The sequence below is a fragment of the Pholcus phalangioides genome, unplaced genomic scaffold, assembly GCF_987345545.1.
Source record: "Pholcus phalangioides strain wild (caught in Gottingen) unplaced genomic scaffold, Ppha-v1.0 ptg000002l_1, whole genome shotgun sequence".
In the NCBI taxonomy this organism is placed as follows: domain Eukaryota; kingdom Metazoa; phylum Arthropoda; class Arachnida; order Araneae; family Pholcidae; genus Pholcus; species Pholcus phalangioides.
Genome location: NW_028301595.1, coordinates 15053045 through 15071629, shown reverse-complemented (window position 1 = coordinate 15071629; position 18585 = coordinate 15053045). Strand labels below are relative to the sequence as shown.

At 32.6% G+C, this 18585-nt stretch overlaps 1 protein-coding gene across 4 annotated transcripts in view; it reads right to left on the bottom strand.

The window, feature by feature from the left end:
• LOC149089455 (uncharacterized) overlaps nucleotides 1-18585 on the bottom strand; it is an 85963-nt gene that overhangs the window by 33443 nt on the left and 33935 nt on the right. For all 4 annotated transcript variants that reach the window (XM_089238657.1, XM_089238651.1, XM_089238643.1 and 1 more), the window contains 12 exons: nucleotides 17927-18015; nucleotides 17778-17802; nucleotides 17310-17387; nucleotides 16063-16139; nucleotides 15400-15494; nucleotides 14033-14163; nucleotides 13337-13458; nucleotides 10903-10924; nucleotides 8604-8768; nucleotides 8098-8174; nucleotides 5013-5107; nucleotides 2976-3109 (listed from right to left, as the gene is read on the bottom strand). In XM_089238657.1, coding sequence (XP_089094783.1) covers nucleotides 2976-3109; nucleotides 5013-5107; nucleotides 8098-8174; nucleotides 8604-8768; nucleotides 10903-10924; nucleotides 13337-13458; nucleotides 14033-14163; nucleotides 15400-15494; nucleotides 16063-16139; nucleotides 17310-17387; nucleotides 17778-17802; nucleotides 17927-18015 — 1110 coding nt within the window. The remainder of the gene's footprint in view (nucleotides 1-2975; nucleotides 3110-5012; nucleotides 5108-8097; nucleotides 8175-8603; nucleotides 8769-10902; nucleotides 10925-13336; nucleotides 13459-14032; nucleotides 14164-15399; nucleotides 15495-16062; nucleotides 16140-17309; nucleotides 17388-17777; nucleotides 17803-17926; nucleotides 18016-18585) is intronic.

Below are 18585 nucleotides of genomic sequence, written 5' to 3'. Positions count from 1 at the left end.
AGTATAAATTTGATTAATGGAGCTTCTATAAGTTATTTTTCTTTAAAATAGAGCACAACTCATGAGTTTGCTGGAGAAAGAGAAGTGTGTATGTGTATCTGTGTTTGAGTATGTATCTAGTGTTGTGTCAATTTTTAGTGCTGCTATCTATTTTTCAAACTATGAGTGAAGTGTAATGATTGAATTGGTTTAAACCACGTTAGTTTAAACCATGGTTTAAACCTTGGTTTTAACCAAGTGGTTTTTTTCAAAAAATCAAATAAAAGTTGCCTAAATATAATTTTTTTCCGTGAAAAATATCATATTGGTTCATTATTAGCCAAAATGTTTCTTTTTTACCCCATTTTATATCCTTGGGGTACATTCTGATGGTATATCTTTAAATGACATAAGATTTTATAAGTGCTTTTTTTTTCGAAAAGTCTCATAAAAGTGGCCAGAATATATATATATATTTTCATATGAAGTATCTTAGTTATTTAAAGTTGTATACAGAAGCCAAAATTTCTCATTCTTACTACATTTTCTAACCTTTGGCTATATTCTGATGCTCTATCTTTAGCAAATTCATGAATAAGGATTGCATCACACATCTAAATGTAGTGGTGTATTATCTCACAGGGTTTCTTTTTCTATTCACAAAGAAGCAGCAACAGTAGTGACACCATCATGCTAGGGGCAGGTGGTCCTATAATCCAATAAAGACACCAGCTGTCCTTAAAGGACAAAGACCAGTGTACTAGTAGTTACATTACCTCACATACATTTTCTTTCCCATAAGACGTAGCAAATCTCACTCTGTATATCACCCAGCCTTAATATTCAACAGTTTTTTTATACTTTCATGTCTAAGCCCAGTTAATCAAGGTTCTATTGTATAGTAGTAACAGATTTATGAAAAATAATCAGCTATATAAGATACAGGGTGAATATAATTAAACTTTTGATTCCAAAACTATACAATAAGTACTGGTCGGAATGACTTGAAAATTTGCATTTATACTCCTGAAGCAATGGAAATTTCTTTCACAAAAGAAAAATAAGTGCAAGTACTGCAAAATGTGCAAGTAGATGATGCTGTACTTGACCAGCAGTATAATCTATTTTGTGTGACCACATCATTTCGGCACTTCCACAGCATCAGTGTGTGGATAGAACTTCTATCAAGATGTACACTGCAATACCAGCAAAGCAGCTGCTGAAGACCCATTTTGACAGGATGCACCTTAACCCTTGCAACTTCTGGCTGTGGGGGTACCTCAAAATGTTATAAACAGTGGTCAGATTGCAAACTTTGGTGAATTGCAATCTCCAGAACATTCCCTATATATTAGAAGTTCCTCAGCAATATTAAGGGGGGGGGGCGTTTGGTTTAGCTGAATTGCAAGCACATCCACATCATGACCATGGCATACTCCGATTCTGTTGTTGAACAACAATTTTTGTGCTTTCAACCTCAGGTTGGACAACATATTTAACATTTCTTAAGTAAGTTGTAGCTATTTGTTCAATTACTTCGTTTTTTGTGATCTTTCCATGAATTATGAAATCGTGCAATGCTATAATTAAGGTATCATTTTGCCATGACTGGCTATCGTTTCCATTCTGCGAGCAAATTTCCCACATGTTGGATGATGTCATTAATTTTACATTTTTAAGTATTTTTTCCCCTTTATCAAATAAAATTGAATTTTTTCAGGAATATTTATGTCGATTTTCAAGTCATTCTGACAATCGTTCTATTGTTACAGTGTTTTGAAATCAGAACCTTAGTTATAATCAACCTGTATATCGTAAATCATTGCTAATTAATCTGCATTATTTATGCTTCATTAAATACATTATATTCACCTAATTTTTATTAGTTTTTGAAAAATAGCTTCCTAATTAAGTATGCTGAAAGTAACTGGAGAAAAAACCTTTATATATTACATGATTAATAATAACATTAAAAGAATTTTCAAACACACAGTAATCCATTGAGTTAAGCAAAAAATAATTAAATAGCAAAAGTTGGTTTTTGTTAAAATGTAAGAAATATTTATTGATTAATTAATATGGGAATAGTGTTAATCACATTAATAAACATTTTAATTAATTATATCAGAAGTTTGAATGATTTTTCAGAAATTTCATTGTTTTTAATGTTAATACTATTTAAAACAAAAAAACTGGTTTTTAAAAAAAAACAACATTTTTTTACCAACCCTGATTGAAATATTTGTACCGATGCAGGACTGCTGTTCTCTGTGGTTAGATTTTAATTAAATGGGGGGGGGGGGTATTGTCTCGCATTCAAATTTCAAGTAGGGAAGTATAGAAAAACCAACTTCAGCTGACCATCAACTGTGCTGCAAGTAGGGTTTGAACCCAGGTCCTTGCAATGCAAGTCTGTCACTATGGCCACACGACCATACAGTGGTGGAGCTACTATGAACTAGGAAACATGGCAATGTTCACTTCACCTTTATCGGCACAGTATGTAGTACATGGTGAGTAAGGAAACTAGCCAAACTGGCGATTTAAGTTTTTTCAGATATTCATTTCTTCTCTTAGAAAAGTTTTAGCTACTTCCTTTTTTCTCACCCTCCTGTGGGACTTGAGATTTCTCTTTCAAGTTCTCACCTCTGAGGATTTTTCATGTTCTTCCCCACAGTTTACAAAAGCCTCCAATGCATATACTTTCTATCTGGCAGTCTTTGAGTGTTAAAGGGTCGAAATATTTTTTCATAATTCGTACATTCACTTTTACGTATCAGTTCCATTTTTTATTAGTCAGTAAATAAATTATTGATTTGGCTTTTATTTTCTAGATTTTTGGAATAATCCATATTAACCAAGAATCTTGTCATTTGAGTAAATTCCAGACTACTCCCAGTTGGTTATACTACTGGTAAAAAAATATATTATAGGGGTGGGGGGGGGGGGGGGAACAATCATCAACAGAATTCAACAAAAATAAATGATACACTTACTTGTATCTGTGTCCGGAAGTTTCAAAAGAAACTGGAAAATTTCAGTAATCATTGTTGGCTTGGAAAATACTTTCACTTCGCGTGTATTATGAATCAAAGTGTTATATATCCTTCTTACTGAGTTGTAGAGCATCCTATATTGAAGAAAGGGAAAGAATAGAGTAATAATTATCCATAGGTGAAAAGACAAAAGTATGTTGGACTTTATATGATATGAATTTAACCTTTAGGCTGTGTGAATAGTCTGAGAAATGCTTCTCTCACTGCGACAGTGTCAAAAAAAAAAAAACAGTGTGTTCCCGTTTTCAGTTTTTTTTTTTTGTGAAGATTTTGTGAATTGAAAAAAAAAGTGTAACAGAATCTGGGTTCAAACCCACAATCACTAACAAAATAGTGATTGGGGGCAGGCAGACACTCTACTACTACCCAACAATTTATACCCATCCCATACTCTACAAGAGAATAGAGAAATAAACAAAATATATATACATACAGGGTGAATCTGATCTATTCTGGCAAACGAAAGGGATGATAGACAAGCGCAAGTGGATCATGAAACAACCTACCAACCCTGTTCTATCTCGAATCCTTTAAGTTATGGTGGATAATCAATTATGGTAAAAAAAATGCAAAGTCTGAAAAACCTGAATTTGGAAGTTTCTGAGAGACCTACACGCAAACTAAGCACATATTTGGAAAGTGCAGAAAAAATCCTATAATTCACCAATTTCATCGAAATATCTGGATTTAATGGCGAGTTACAAACCAGATATTTCGATAAAATTGATGTCACCTCTTATAGCACTTTTTCTACTCTTTCCAAATGTGTGCTCAGTTTGCTTATATAGGTCTTTCAGAAACTTCAAAAATTATGTTTTTTCAGATTTGACACATTTTTTTCCATAATTGATTATTCACCATAACTCGAAAACAGTTAAAATAAGACAGGGTTGGTGGAGTGTTTCATGATCCACTTGGGCTCGTCTGTCATCCTCTTTCGTTTGGCAAAGCAGGTTGGATTCAACCTGTATGTGTGTATGCCATCTATGCATTATTTAAAGAATTTTATAATAAACAAAAGATTTGAAATCATCACAGGATTATGGGAGCACTCGAGCGTCAAATAAGCAAAAGTCCAATTTAGGCAAATGGGCTTGCTGGTGCAGCTCTAGTTTACTTAGTATATTTTTCCGTTTAGTACTGCATTTCTTAGGGCAGGGGTGCTCAACCTTTGAGATTGCGAGCCACTTTACTGATTTGAAAACGTGTTGTGGACTGCTTAAGTGATCTGGAGCTGTGCTACAACCAACTTAATTGAATTGAGAATGTGCAGCAGGACACTTAAGTGATTTGGACATGTGCTGTAAGCCACTTAAGTGATATGAAACAGGGTCCCCAGGTCACTTGAGTGATCTTTAAATGTGACATGGGTCACTTAAGTGATATGGGAATTGGCCACTTAGATCATTTTTACAAAATCAGGTTTAAGATTACATCAGATGACTCTGAGGGTCACATTTGGCCTGCAGGCTGTGGGTTGAGGATGTATGGCTTAGGGCAAAATGACATCTCAAGCAATTGAAAATTTTTAACCCAATAAACTTGTTTCAATTTAAAAGGAAAAATGCTTTTTCACTCAATCGTAAAAAAAACAATCCAAAAACAAAATTTTCTACACAAAATGTTAAGGATTAAAAATTTCTGGAGACTTGGCAGCTATGTGTAGCTAATAATTCCCACTGATTGTAAATATAAAAATTATTTCCATCTTTTTTTCTTCTTGTCGCACAGACTGTTTAGACGGGACCTATACATTTATAGCAATAATAAAAAGCTTAATTAATTTTCTAATGCTTCAATAATTCTTTCCCAACCTTCTTCTAAAAAAATGATCAACCTCATTATTTTCACCACAAAAAGAAAAAATTTCATTAAAAAAAAATATTCTTATATTTGTGGTTGGGGTTAGGAACTACTTTTTTATATCAATACAAAAATAGTTTTAAAAAAAAATAATTGAAACTTGCTTATGATTACCTGTCCAGAAATTGTTTTCTTTTTGTGTATTCAGGGGTTCCTCTCTGGAATTCAAACCCACTGAAGTCTAGAATGTCTTTACGGAGTGTAACAAGCTAAAATAAAAATTAAAAACCAGTTAAAGATGACACTCAAAATTGACATGCTTTAGCTCTCAAAAACTGCATAAGTCAATCTGAAAACGAGTTAGGTTGAAAAGGTGTTCAGTTGATCAAGTTGTTCAGAAAATTGAGAGAGAGAGATGTTCAGGTTATAATTCATAACAATTCATAAACAAGGCTCTACTGTGTCATGAAAATTTAATATTCATGCAAAATACTACAAATATGAAATCACGTATCTTTGATGGATAATATATTGCGGGCATTCAAGCAAAAGCCATCAAGTCCACAAAAACTTTTCAATGGATTACAGCAATTGATTAAAATTTTATTTCAATTATTTCATGATATGAACAGTTGTGTGAACTAACCAGTTATCTTAACACCAGTGAATCTACTGTAGAAGTTAGGAATCTTTAGAATAATTAGTATTTGTCATATTAATCCAAAAGTTTGATAAAGATTGATAAAATCTCAGAATTAGACTTGGTGGCGTTTGTTAGAACACAAATGATATATATATTACTGAAACACAAACTTAAATTAATCAGTTTAACTAGGGCTTTCAATATTTTTGATTTCACAGAACACCTGAGATAATTTCTAAAGCACACCAGCAAAAGCATTTTGAATGGACTGCAATCACTGATTTTTATTATTTTTCAGCAGCACACATCTTTCTCTACTGAGACATCATTTAAAAACAGCTGATTTCTAGATTTATACAATAAAAGTCTGTTGTAAAAAGTATGGTTTATAATGACAATTTTGATATAACAAGTGATTTCAGGTGATTGTCAAAGAGCTAATGTTACAAAAAAACATCTGCTTATAACGAGAAGTTCATTATAACAACAACTTTTCCGTGATTTTGAGCTGTTGTTACAACAGATTTCTACTGTAATATATGTAATTTTTAAAAATAGTTGCAATGATTTTACCCACACTCCATGATTAACAGAAATTCTTAATATTTACAAGTTTTGGGTCAAGTTCCCTTCCACATTTAGTGAGCAAGAAAATTTAAAGGAAAAGAAACTAAATTCTCTAAGTGAACTACAGTATAGAACCTCATTATGATGAATTAATAGGGGCTGAAGGTTGTTAGTTTTATCGAATGTTTAGTTTATAATAAGTAATTTTTATAGATATGTGATGCAACATCATCTTGTACATCAATGAAAGTACAGTAAGTTGACTAGAATTTTTTTTTGTTACATATCAACTAAAAGCAGCCCTCAACATCAGCGAATTTGAAAAAGATGTGCACAGTAAACCAAGGTAAATGAAACCACTTTTTTCATTAGTTGAAGTTCAACCTAGCACCTATGTTGGAGTCAGTGAAACTTCTTGAAAACATGGCACACAGAGCAGGTACTTTGAACCATTCCCTTTTTGAGGTGAGTGCTTTAACCACATTTTCTTCAGTGTTCCTTTTCAAGATTTTTTAGTGAAACATTAGGCCTCCTTGAGGGGGAAAGTGGAACCTGATGCTAATTGTGCTTTAAAATCATTCATGAAACGACTATTCATACATGGAAGAAGTTGGAACAAAGAGAAAAAATTCATTTAAGCTATAAAAATCCCAAAAATATTTTATAATTTTGGTATAAAAAGCTAATTTACAACTTTAGCATGCAAAAAACTCACAATCTTAATTAATAACTTTGGAATGTAGAAGTAGGGGGTCTGTCCAGTCAAAATTTGCGTTCCTTTTCAGGACCCTTCACAAAATTCTGGATCTTAAAAACAGACCCTTCAGAAAATACAAATTAATGAAAGCATAATTTGGCATTTCATTTCTTTTATGATTAATTAACTAGCTTATTTTGCTCCCCACAAAAAATTACTTATTTTTTACAAAATTAATAACCTTTTCACAAAAACAGGACCCTTAGAAAAAAAATCTGGACAGACCCCTGTGAGAACACTATGCAAAAATACCTCCGTTAATATTATCTGGCATTATATGAGGCAAATGAGAAGAGAAATGCAAAATTTGCAAAAATACTGGGATATAGGGGTTCGTGTAAATGCATTGGGTTCCACTTGCCTCAGCACAGTGAAACATGGAGAAAGTGTAAACCGCTTAATTCCTACTTTACATAAAGAGATATCATAATTAGAAAGGAAGAAATTAGCACAGAAATATCAATATTAGGCCAACTCAAACTTTCAGAAATAGTTGAAATGTAAAGTGCACAACAGGTAGTGCCTTGATCATAAATCTAACTTCTCTATATGAAAGCTCCTTGTAACCTTTTATGAGCAGCTATCGTACAAATTACATTAGTACTGAAAAATAAAGTATAAAAAGAAAAATTCCGCAAACCTTACGTGTATATGCTGCATTAATCAGAATTTTTTTCTGGCTGGCAAGCAGTATTAGTCATGCAGCATATTCACATAAAACAACACAAGGACAGATGTTTAATTAATTCTTGAAAATTTTGAAAATGTAAAACTCATTAGATAAAAGTAAACATCCTTTATTATCATTATAGTTTTTCTAACTATCCGTAATAATAGGGTCTGTTATAATGAGGTTCTACCGTATTTACTTTCTGGCTCATTTTGTGATTTGCACTTCTAATGCTTTCAGAGTGTAGCATAAACCAAACAAATACTTGTTACAATTTTTTTTTTTTTATAAATTTGTATTCCGTGTATGCACTCTGTTATAAGTTTGATATGAAAATGTGTGTATCCCAGTATAGAAGTGCTTTTTATATATTTCCTAATCGCTACAGTGAATATCACTGGCTGAAACATGAATATTTAAATTGCTAAATATCAATTCAGTTTTTTTACCACAGATAATTTTCATTGCATTGATTACGGGAGGGGAACTATTAAACCTAGGTCAGAAACAATTCTACATTCAACTAACTAATCCAGGCCATGCACACACTTTTAGATGGAGCTCTTTAAGAAAAAACATTGGAATTTTCAAAACAAAATATAACTATGAAAAAAAAATCTACCTCATATTGTTTCATATACAGGAGATTGTAGATATCCACCAGATATTCTGTAGGATGAGTATTGACAATTTTTGTGACTGAAAAAAAAAAAGAAAAATATTTTCATGGTTGTATGCAGCATATACACAGTTACCATTTTGCATTGCAACCAATATATTTATTGGTAGCATTTGCTCTGAAGCAGAGTGCTTTCGTGCTGCCAAGTAGAATGTGTATCTAAGGTCTAAAGCTCCCAAATGCATAATGAGTACATTGATACTTCAGCTAATTAAGATAATTTGATCCTTACTCACATTCATTACCTGAAATGTGTTTTTTATATGTTTCTATGGAAAATCATTTAATTCGTTCTAGGAACTGTCTGAAATTCCAAAGTAACATTTAAAAAACACTAAGAAGCACTATATATACAAAAAAAATTAAAATACCAATGGTAATGACCCAAGAGATCTTGATTAATCAATAATTAATACTCAATGATTAGATTTGAATCCACAAATGCTTACTTGTCTCAAAATCCCTCAAATATCGTTTTCCGGATTGTGAAGGTGCAGCGGTGACGGGCTTCGCAGTAACTGCTGATAATGGTGATTTGACAGTTGAAGGAAGTTTTATAGACACTTCTGGCTCTTGTTTTATAACAAATGGAGGTTCCTTCAGGATTTCTTTATCTGTAGTGATTCCAAAAAGAAACTAAAATTACACAGAAATTTTCTGGAATATTATAACAAAAGGAAGAAATACAAAAAATAATATGCACTGGTGAAGAAAAAATTATTTGCCAGTTTTATTCATTCCTCAAAATTAGTGTTTGTATCATCAAAATCCTATGTATGGGAACCAACTTCACATAAAAACTAAGTTCCCTGAAATACGTTCCCCATTCCTATAAAATTAAATCTTTATGGCCGTGGTCTATAACTTTAATGCACATAAAGAAAGTGCATGTGTAATTTTTTATGAGGGAGGTGAACAGAAATATCTGAATTATTGTCAAAATTATAATTACAGTGAAACCTCTACGAAACGTAAAGTTGATAATCTATTACTACTTAACCGTACATGCACCTCATACACAATCTTCTACAGAGTTTCTAACAAATTGGTACATGCAAAAAAGTGTGTGTACCTAAAGTGAGGTTAGTTTCTGTTAAATGCTTGTTGGTGTAGTGCTGCCACCTGCCACCAATTTTTATAATTATGAGTGAAGTGTAATGCTTGAACAATTGTACCGTTGTAGGCCTGCTGCGAGACTTTTTGTAATGGAGAGATTGACTTGCATTTGCACCTTGAAGTACAGTAAAATATTCAATACTAATAATATTCAGTGTAGTAATATTAAATTCAAATAATATTACTACATAGTATTATCGTAGTACTAATAAATGCATTATTCATACTAATATTAAATATTCCATTTTCTACAGGTTTCTGTAACATACAGTATCCGTCTTAAACAGGTTTCACTGTATATTAACTGTAGCATTGTTATTCTTATTGTTACACAACAACTTGCTAGTTGTGATTGCTTGCAGGCGTTGGGTTGGAGAACACTATCCATAAACTGGCAAACAGCAAATGTGGGTTAGTCAAAAACATACATATCATTACAAAACTGTACTTCTAAAAGATGAAAGAACTGGAAATAGAACTCGAGGAAGTCAGGAAAAACTCACAAGGCTCTCACTAAAAAAATTAGAGAGTAGGACGGGGATTGTATCCCCCCCCCCAGACAACATAATCACATAGCATAATAAAAAAAATCCCTATAGTTTATTTTTTTTTTGAAAAATTTTAAACTTTTCTTCACAGCGTCATTTCAGTATCCTGTAAGACTGACTCGAGCCAAAGCAAAATGCAGAAATGACTTGATAACAAAAAATGTTTTTGGCCAAAATGGGGTATTAGCAACCACACATAATTCTTTTCTCTCTCCTCACAATATATTATAATTTTTTTGGGAGTCTTCAACTGTCAACTCTCTTCGACATAGCAAATTATGAAAACGTGTGCATTGTTAAGAATGACTAAGTATGACACTCGTTCAAGACCACTTCCAAAAGCACAGTGCAAAATGTGTAAATTACAAGGTCTGATATAAATAAGTCAAGATGGGCCAGATGGTTTTACTGAATTGTCCATCCCCTTTTTTAAAAGGATTTTTTTAAAATTTAGCACTCAATGTCAGCGTAATTGTTTTTGACAAATGAAGCACTTTCATTTCTAGTTCTTTGCTGAGGCTGCTGTGGTGGTAGAATGGTCATATTGACGGACTCTCATATCGAGGTCAAACCCCACTGGCGCCACAGTGGTGATCAGCTGAAGTTGGTTTTCTGTGGTTCCCAACTTCGAGGCAAAAATAAGAGCTGATCTTCTGTGTGAAATGAATATTTTTGAAGATATCTTGCTTTTGTAGATATCATAAGTTGATTTAATATTTACTCTCACAAATTCAAGGCATTTTCAGTGAATATTTTTCACTTGTAACTAACATCAGAAGCTGAAATACTCGTACGTACTACAGCATATGCTAATGTCATCATTAATAGCTTGAGTCAATAGGATGATATAAAAATTCTGGTTGAAAATCTGTGGCTCAAAATTGAGAAAATAACTACAAGTTTCATATATAATACTACTATAAACTCTCCATAAACATTCTGCTAAGAACATCTGACCATGTTGTCATTTTTCAACCCCACGGCTATTTGGAGTCCAATAAGAGTCTTCATACTGATGCAAAATATTTTTTATGCTGATTACTAAAAACATTATTTCTATGAGAGGAAGGGGAAAAAAACTTACCACTTTCCTCTCCGGAAGACAGCTGAAAAATATTATGATTAACTTAGTACTGATGTGCATAAAACTCAAATATATAAATATCAAAATAATATACCAATGAATGGAATTATGCAAAATTATACAGTGATGATGTAATCACAGTAAGAGTTAGGCAGGTGTAACACTATAAAAGTTTGATAAAAGACCTTTTATAAATCTTGAAAAAAAAACCAACCAATAAAGATCATCTGTTAAATGACTGATACAAAAAGAATAAAATTACTTTAATAAAGCCATGCAAAAAAAAGACGAAGAAAAAAATGATGTTTATTTACGAGTTATTTTCATGAAAACATCAATCATGTATTGTGAATATTGAAATAAAATATGTTTTGTGCTATAAAATGCTGGGATAGGAATCTTGACTTATGTTTTATTTGCATTGCAGAGAGAGAGCGCGCTACATGTTGATTTTGGGTTCAAGCCCGGCATTTTTAGTGTGATTCTCTTTGGAAGTTCATGCCAGACTTTCGTAATTCTGGTTGTACTTTGCCCTTGCATATCGCAAAATTTAAAGAAAATCAGGAAATTTTCACCATTTTTCAAATTCACAGCCAGGGACTGTAGCCCAGGTCAATGATAAGATACTTGCCTTAAGTACCAAATGATGTTAAGAGGTGCTGTGAGTTCGATACCCGGTTTTTTCTTATCAGAATCTTTCCCGGCATGGGTACAATAGAAACAAATTACTACCATAGGGAGTTCCACATCAAGGGGTTAGCGCACCGACCTCTCAGTAAGTATTAAAAAAATCCGCCATTTGGAATAGGCATAAAATTGTAGGTCTCTGTCCAATTAGCTTTCATGTGCAGAAAACGACAGTGGTGCGACAAAAATGATTGTCATAGAATCATAATTTTTTCCATTTTTAAGGTACAGACTTAGAACCCAAAATGAATTGTAACACACACCCTCCTCTTCCAAATACTTGGTTCATCCAGATCGAATAATTTGTGTCAGAGATATAATTACGTTTACGGACAGGTGTAAAATCTGGAAAGTCAAAAATCTGAATTCACTTTTAACGCACACGCGCGACCACGCTCAGTTCACACTTCTGGTTGCCATGAATGTTGGAGCAGCACTGGCACAAATTTTCATCCTTCCTCTTTAAAACAAGACTAAGATATGACAGCACTATGTTTATTTTTAGTAGAGTAATTGAAGTTTGGAACTACTTCGACAGAAACTGTCACTCATTTGAGTGCAATTGTCTCCCCCCACATCTGGAATCTTTTTCAAATCAAGAAAAAGCTTCCAATTTTTAGCCTGTTCAGTAACAGGCTAAAAATTGAAGACCGATCTCAATAAATACTACCACATCTTACACCATTTAAAGATATACCATCAGAATATACCCCAAGAATATAAAATGTGGTAAGAATAAAACATATTTTGGCTAATAATGAACTAATATGATATTTTTCAAAAGGAAAAAATTATATTTAGGTCACTTTTATGTGATTTTTCTAAAAAACCACTTGGTTTAAACCACACAACCCTGTAATTGCACCTGTCTTTTGCTGAAGCAAAAGACCACCGTGACCCTCTATCAACACCGGGGATCCACCGAATACCGTGCACCTGTGGTCAGGTATATATTGGAACCACAAAAAGATCTGTGGCCACGAGAATAAAAGAGCACGAACGATGCTGCAGAATGGGCCAAACAGAAAAGTCGGCGGTGGCAGAGCATGCGCTTTACGACAACCACAGTGTACAGTTCAGCAAAACACAGGTAATAGCTAGTGTTGACCACTTCTTCCCATGAATCTACAGAGAGGCTATTGAAATATACAAGCACAAAAACAGCTATAATAGAAGAGAAGAAACTTTGAAATTGAGCAGATCCTGAACACCAGCTCTCAGAAGAACAAGAACCTTCCCCTTCAAGATCCAGCAACAGAATGACGACAACAGCCAATCAGATAACTCCACATCTCTCGGCCAATCAGGTTCTACCAGCATAACAACTGTTTACAATACGCTGCCAGCCATAGAATCAACTGACCAATCGCAAAACAATAGTGTAGTTCAAGCCACTTATGTGCATAAATACAACCAGAGACTCCGGAAAACTTGACTTTGATCCAGTTTATCAATTCTCCTGATGATGCCAACCACTAGTGTTGAGAGCTAACTCAAACGGACGACGGTCTTCGAACCCGAAAAAACAATTTTTATCAAATGATGGCCGTGAAAACCTTATCAACAACCCTGTAATTGCTTAATACTTTTTGTGACAAGAAATACTGACACTTGAATATAAATCTTTTAATGGCATTTAAAAAACACTTAATTAAACCATTCTAATGTGAATTACCGAAAAATACAAAAAGGAGCTGCTTTCTGTAAAGATAGCATTATTATTCCTTTGAAGTGGATATGAACTCACCAAATCAATACATTCAACTTTTTTCTCAACCACTTCACATGTTATGGAATCATCACTGTCTGACATTCCCTCAAAATCTATGTCGTCATCATCAAGATCTGACAGCATTCCTGGTGCTATCACTACAAACAAAAATTCATCAATTTATATTTACATAAAAATGCAACATTTTTATACATTTCATTCATAATTATGGTGAAACCTATCTCAAAAAGGAGGGGGGGGGGGGCATCTATGGAACTGGACCATAAAAACTGGTGTTTTCTTGATTTCTGAGGTTAATCAGGGTCGTGAAAAAGGGTTTTTCTGTAATTCGTTTTGATTGTAATGTTCTAATTTTATGAAACAGAGATCCAAGAAACTAAAATTATAGAATGTATTCAATCTACTTCAGACTAGTTTTGTCTAATACAGACATGATCAAGAAGAATGTTTAAGAAGGCAGATTAAAGACATGCCATGAAATATTACTTCACATTTTTATGGACTGCTCTTACAAGTTTATCAGATTCGATCCAATTTTTTTAACACATTTATTTATCAGTGTTTCAAATAAGCATTCACTCTAGGATACTTTGATCAAACACAGGAGAAAACGAAGGACTCTCTCACCTATACCAAACCTCAGGGTATTTCAAATTAAAATATAATAACAAAGAAACAAAATGGTGTATGATATACATAACTGTGGCATACCTGTAGGCCTGAGTAAATTTTCATTCGGATTTTTTAGGAAATTAAGGATATGTGAAATGGTTGCTTCTTTTTCATTCTTTGGATCTAAGTAGAGTGCTCTTGCCATATTCTTAACAATATCTTCTTTCATTCTGAAACAAAAATCATATAAATAGATTTATTAGCAAGGTTAGAGATCGAACGTCATGGAAATAATAACTCATTCTGGTGATTGAACTATTGCAGTTGTGTTTTAACAAAGTGCAGAGTCCAATTAGTTTATGATATAAGTAATATTAATTTACAAGTTAATATCTCTTGAATTTATGTGGAGCCGCTAAAGTATTATGTAAGCAACTAATTGGGAGGGGGGATTTTATTTTTGCATACTTTTGCAGAAAAGGTGCAGGGAAAGGTTGAAAATGGGAAATAATTTTATTCAAATCGGAATTCAGAAAAATTGAATTTATCTGTCGAGTGGAGACACATATCCTCCTTCATTTCTAAGAAAATCTGATACCTCATAGGTCCAAAGAAACATAATTATTAACAATATACTTAATTGAGTTTACTCGTGCTCAGATTAGTATTTAATAGAACCATACTTTTAATTCTAACCCTTTTCATTCAAAAGTATCAATTGAAAAGTATTGAAAACGTCAGCAGCAATACTTGGATGTTATATGTATATATATATGAGTTTTTAATATTATTTTTTTAGATAAGGCACCTTCAACCTTAGACAAAGCACAGAAGGCCATGTTTGTCATTTTAATGCATTTTAAGCCAGCGAGCCAATATGCTATGCTAAACATATGCTAGCAAAAGGCCTGGCAGACCATGCATTGAAAACCTCTGCTCTAGATCAAGGGGTTTTGAAATAACTGTAGTGGCTCTTCTGAGCATTTAATGTACACACAGTATCAATCAGAAATCGGAAAAGGTGAAGTGAAATTTAATGAAAAATGTTGGCAAGTAATTGATAACAAGGAAATATATTTTTCAGCGTACAGTAAACCTAGCTACAATGACATTCAATATAACCATAAATCCCTCTAAAACAACATATTTTCAAATCTTATTTGGAATTGACTAGAGGTTTGATAAAAATAAACTTAATGTGATAAGGGAAACAAAGTTTTCAGTTTTCAAGACCTCGTATATTCTTTCTCAGCAGTGGGTGGGGGACTATTTTGACAGAAGACAAGCGATAAACTTCAGTGCTTCTAAACTTCGGATTCATTTACAGAGATAATAGAAACAAATAATAATAAACTTTCAGTCTAACTGAAGAGTTGAATGAAATCTGATTTTTTTTTTTTTTTTTAAATAATACTAGGTGTGAAAATCATGAAAGGATTCTTGAATTGTAGTTATAGCAAACTTACCCTTTCAAACACTCTCTTCTTTCTTCAAAGTCTTTACTGTCTTCTGTGAATGTGAACCCATCGAAATCGAGTATGTGATCTTTTAATTCATCATTCTAGTGTAAAATCAGAATCAAACAATTGTAAATATTAAAAGAGCAGAGATCTCCCGCTATGCAATATGACAATCATACAGGGTTGAAACTATGGTCCTATTTTTTTCAAAACGTGCAAGAAAATCATAGAATGCGAAATACTTTTGCAAAAATGCATATAGGAGGTACAAAAAAATGAGTAGACCATCAATCCATCAATCATTAACATTTTAGCATTCTGCTAAAGCTTTTACTCTCATTTTTAATTTTTTGCTAAAGGAATTTTATATCTAGCTTAAACCCTGCAATCATAGATCTGGAAAACGTCAATAGTATTTTCTTCTTGCTTAGAAGAAATTTACTTGTATAGGGGTACTGCTGCTGCTGTATTGCATAACGTTAACTAAAAATAGGAAGTTTTCTAAAATAAAATAGCTTTTATTTTTTGAGAAACAGTACAAACTCAATTTGAATTACTCAGAAGAAGAACAAAATGAATTATAGATTTAAATAGAAAAAAACTAACTGCAAATATTTTGCATGATGACTCACACATTCTATCAAAACAAAAATCTCTTACTATACTTACATCTCCTCCTTTAAGAAAAATGACCATGTGCAATTCGGCGAGAAGCTCTTCAGGAGTTCCTTCAATGCTGCTTAAAACTGGAAAGCCATAAATAATATTTTACGAGAATCATGCAACGAAAAAATATAAAATTACAAAATCTTATGGTAAAAAAGATAAGTACTAATGTTTATCATAATTTTAATTTATGTGCCTTGATTGTGGATCATACTATGGCTTCGTAAGGAATGTGTGAATGGAGTACAGAAATAGTTGGAAACAAGGAGGGGGGGGGGGCTCTCATCTCCAGCACAGTCATCTGATAACAATAAATTTTTAGTGAGAAGTAACGTATAATACAACTTCCGCTTCAAAATGCACAAGAAAAACATTGGATAAAAAAAATAAAATTATGTCTATGGTAATGACAGTTTGAAATCATTTGTGTGGTCCACTTGTCTGAGACTGCTGATTAAACTAGACCACAAAGAAAAAAAATTGTGTTGGTCTGCAGGACCAATAGCAGAAAACTTTGCACTCTCCCCTCCCCACAGCTGACACACTAATTGTGGAAGAATTTCCTATGAGAGAATCACCCGCAGTCGATTTTTTATGGATTTTTGCACCTTCTTGTGGCATATTACTCTTCTAAATGCTAATATATTTGGAAAAATGAATTATTATTATTCAGAACACATTTCGTTCAGCGGACCAGTCATGATACTTGCAGACCAGTGGGTTCTTGTATTCTCTGGTAGGGACCAACAATTTTTATTTTTCAATTCTAATGCTGGTAATGATGTAAGACCATTTCGTACTTTTCCAATAAGTGGTGTATACTGTAATTATGAATACCTAGACATTATGAATTTCAAGGCTGAACTAGGCTATCACTTATGAGTCTGCTTTAGAAAATGAGGTATCATTGAATGTGTTGTCTTAATAAGACCTATATTCGTAGGCACCCATTTTCTATGCTTTTGCTACTTTATGTAGGTGAAATATATTAAGGATTTTTTTTTCTTCTTCAAAATGCCACTTAAACTCTTTAGGATTGTCTACTGTTTTGTCTACACAGTGGGAACTAAATAATAATTTTGTTAAATCTAGTCACTTCCCAAATCTGTTTAGGCCAAAAGTTTTTTACCAGGGAAACTGAAATAGCCTGTTTTATGTGAATTAAAAATATGTTTAAGAGAACAGTATCTATGTAAGCAAAAACAAATATTTCATTAAATGTAGCATATCTTGATTTTTTAGCCATTTACCTTGAGCAAAATCTTTCAACTTTTTCTTCGGTCCTTTTTCTGAATTTATTGATGAACAAGATGCTTCTTCTGTAACGGCTGTGTAAAGAAACAGAGACTCAGTCACTTTCGATAAAACTCAACAGAAAAAATATCTTCCTAATAAAATCTTTTTGATACAAACTAAACTTCTATAACAAATGATTAGCATAGAATAAATAGGTGAAAAACAACTCTTTTAATTTTAATCAAATATATCATAAATTAAAAAAATAATTTTACCCACTCGCTACACAAATAATACTTTTTTAGGCAAAAATTAGATTACATAATAAGTATAATGATCAGATTATATTAAATATCAGCAACTCAAATGCATCTCTGCCAATATGTGCATTTGTTATACCTATGTGATTAAAAGTCTCAAAAATCTTAATTAACTAATCCTATATATTAAAAAAAGAAAAAAAGCTGAGAATGAAAACTTACTTTCTGAATCAGAGTCATTTTCATTCTGGAAATAAATGAATCAATGAAATTAAAAATACCCTAATGCTTATGTATAAATTATTTGACAACATTCTTTAATTATGAAAGAACTTTACATACAGAAATTATATGATTAATTCTACACTCACCTTTTTAGCAACTTCGGGAGCTAAAACAGGTGGGGAGTTCTTAAAATCATCAGGTTTAACCCTCTTCAGAATTATTCTCAACTCTGGTGCTTTAATGAGAGAAGTAAAATAACAAATTCAGACACTTTACACCAGGCAAACTTCAAAATAATTGATTAGCTCAACACCTTGCTAGATCACTTAATTTGTTTTCAGTTTTTTTAAAAGGAACATTATAGAATTTGAGACATCATTCTTATTTGATTTATTATTCAGGGTTCCCAGCAAAATCAACTCAACCATCTCCCTGACCAAAAGTCTGCAAGAAAGTGTAATATAGTCCAAAGTCTTAACTTTCTGAATTTCAAACTTTCCCTGACCATTTTTCATTTCTCTGACTTTCCTATTTTCTAGGTTGCTGGGAACTCTTACTGTTATCATTAATCCCCATATCCTGAGAGATGAAAAATAAAAATTTGGTTATAAATGATGGAAAGTTGTGTTTGTAAAAACTGTTAAATAATCAATTGTTTTTAAGAATATGAAGATAGTCATTCGCTTTAATTATTATAGTCAATGTATTTCCATGTTACGGGTAATCAAATATTTTGATGATCTTCGTGAATTAATTGTCACCACTAAGTTGAGCATTGTTTGAAAATCAAATCAAGACTATTATT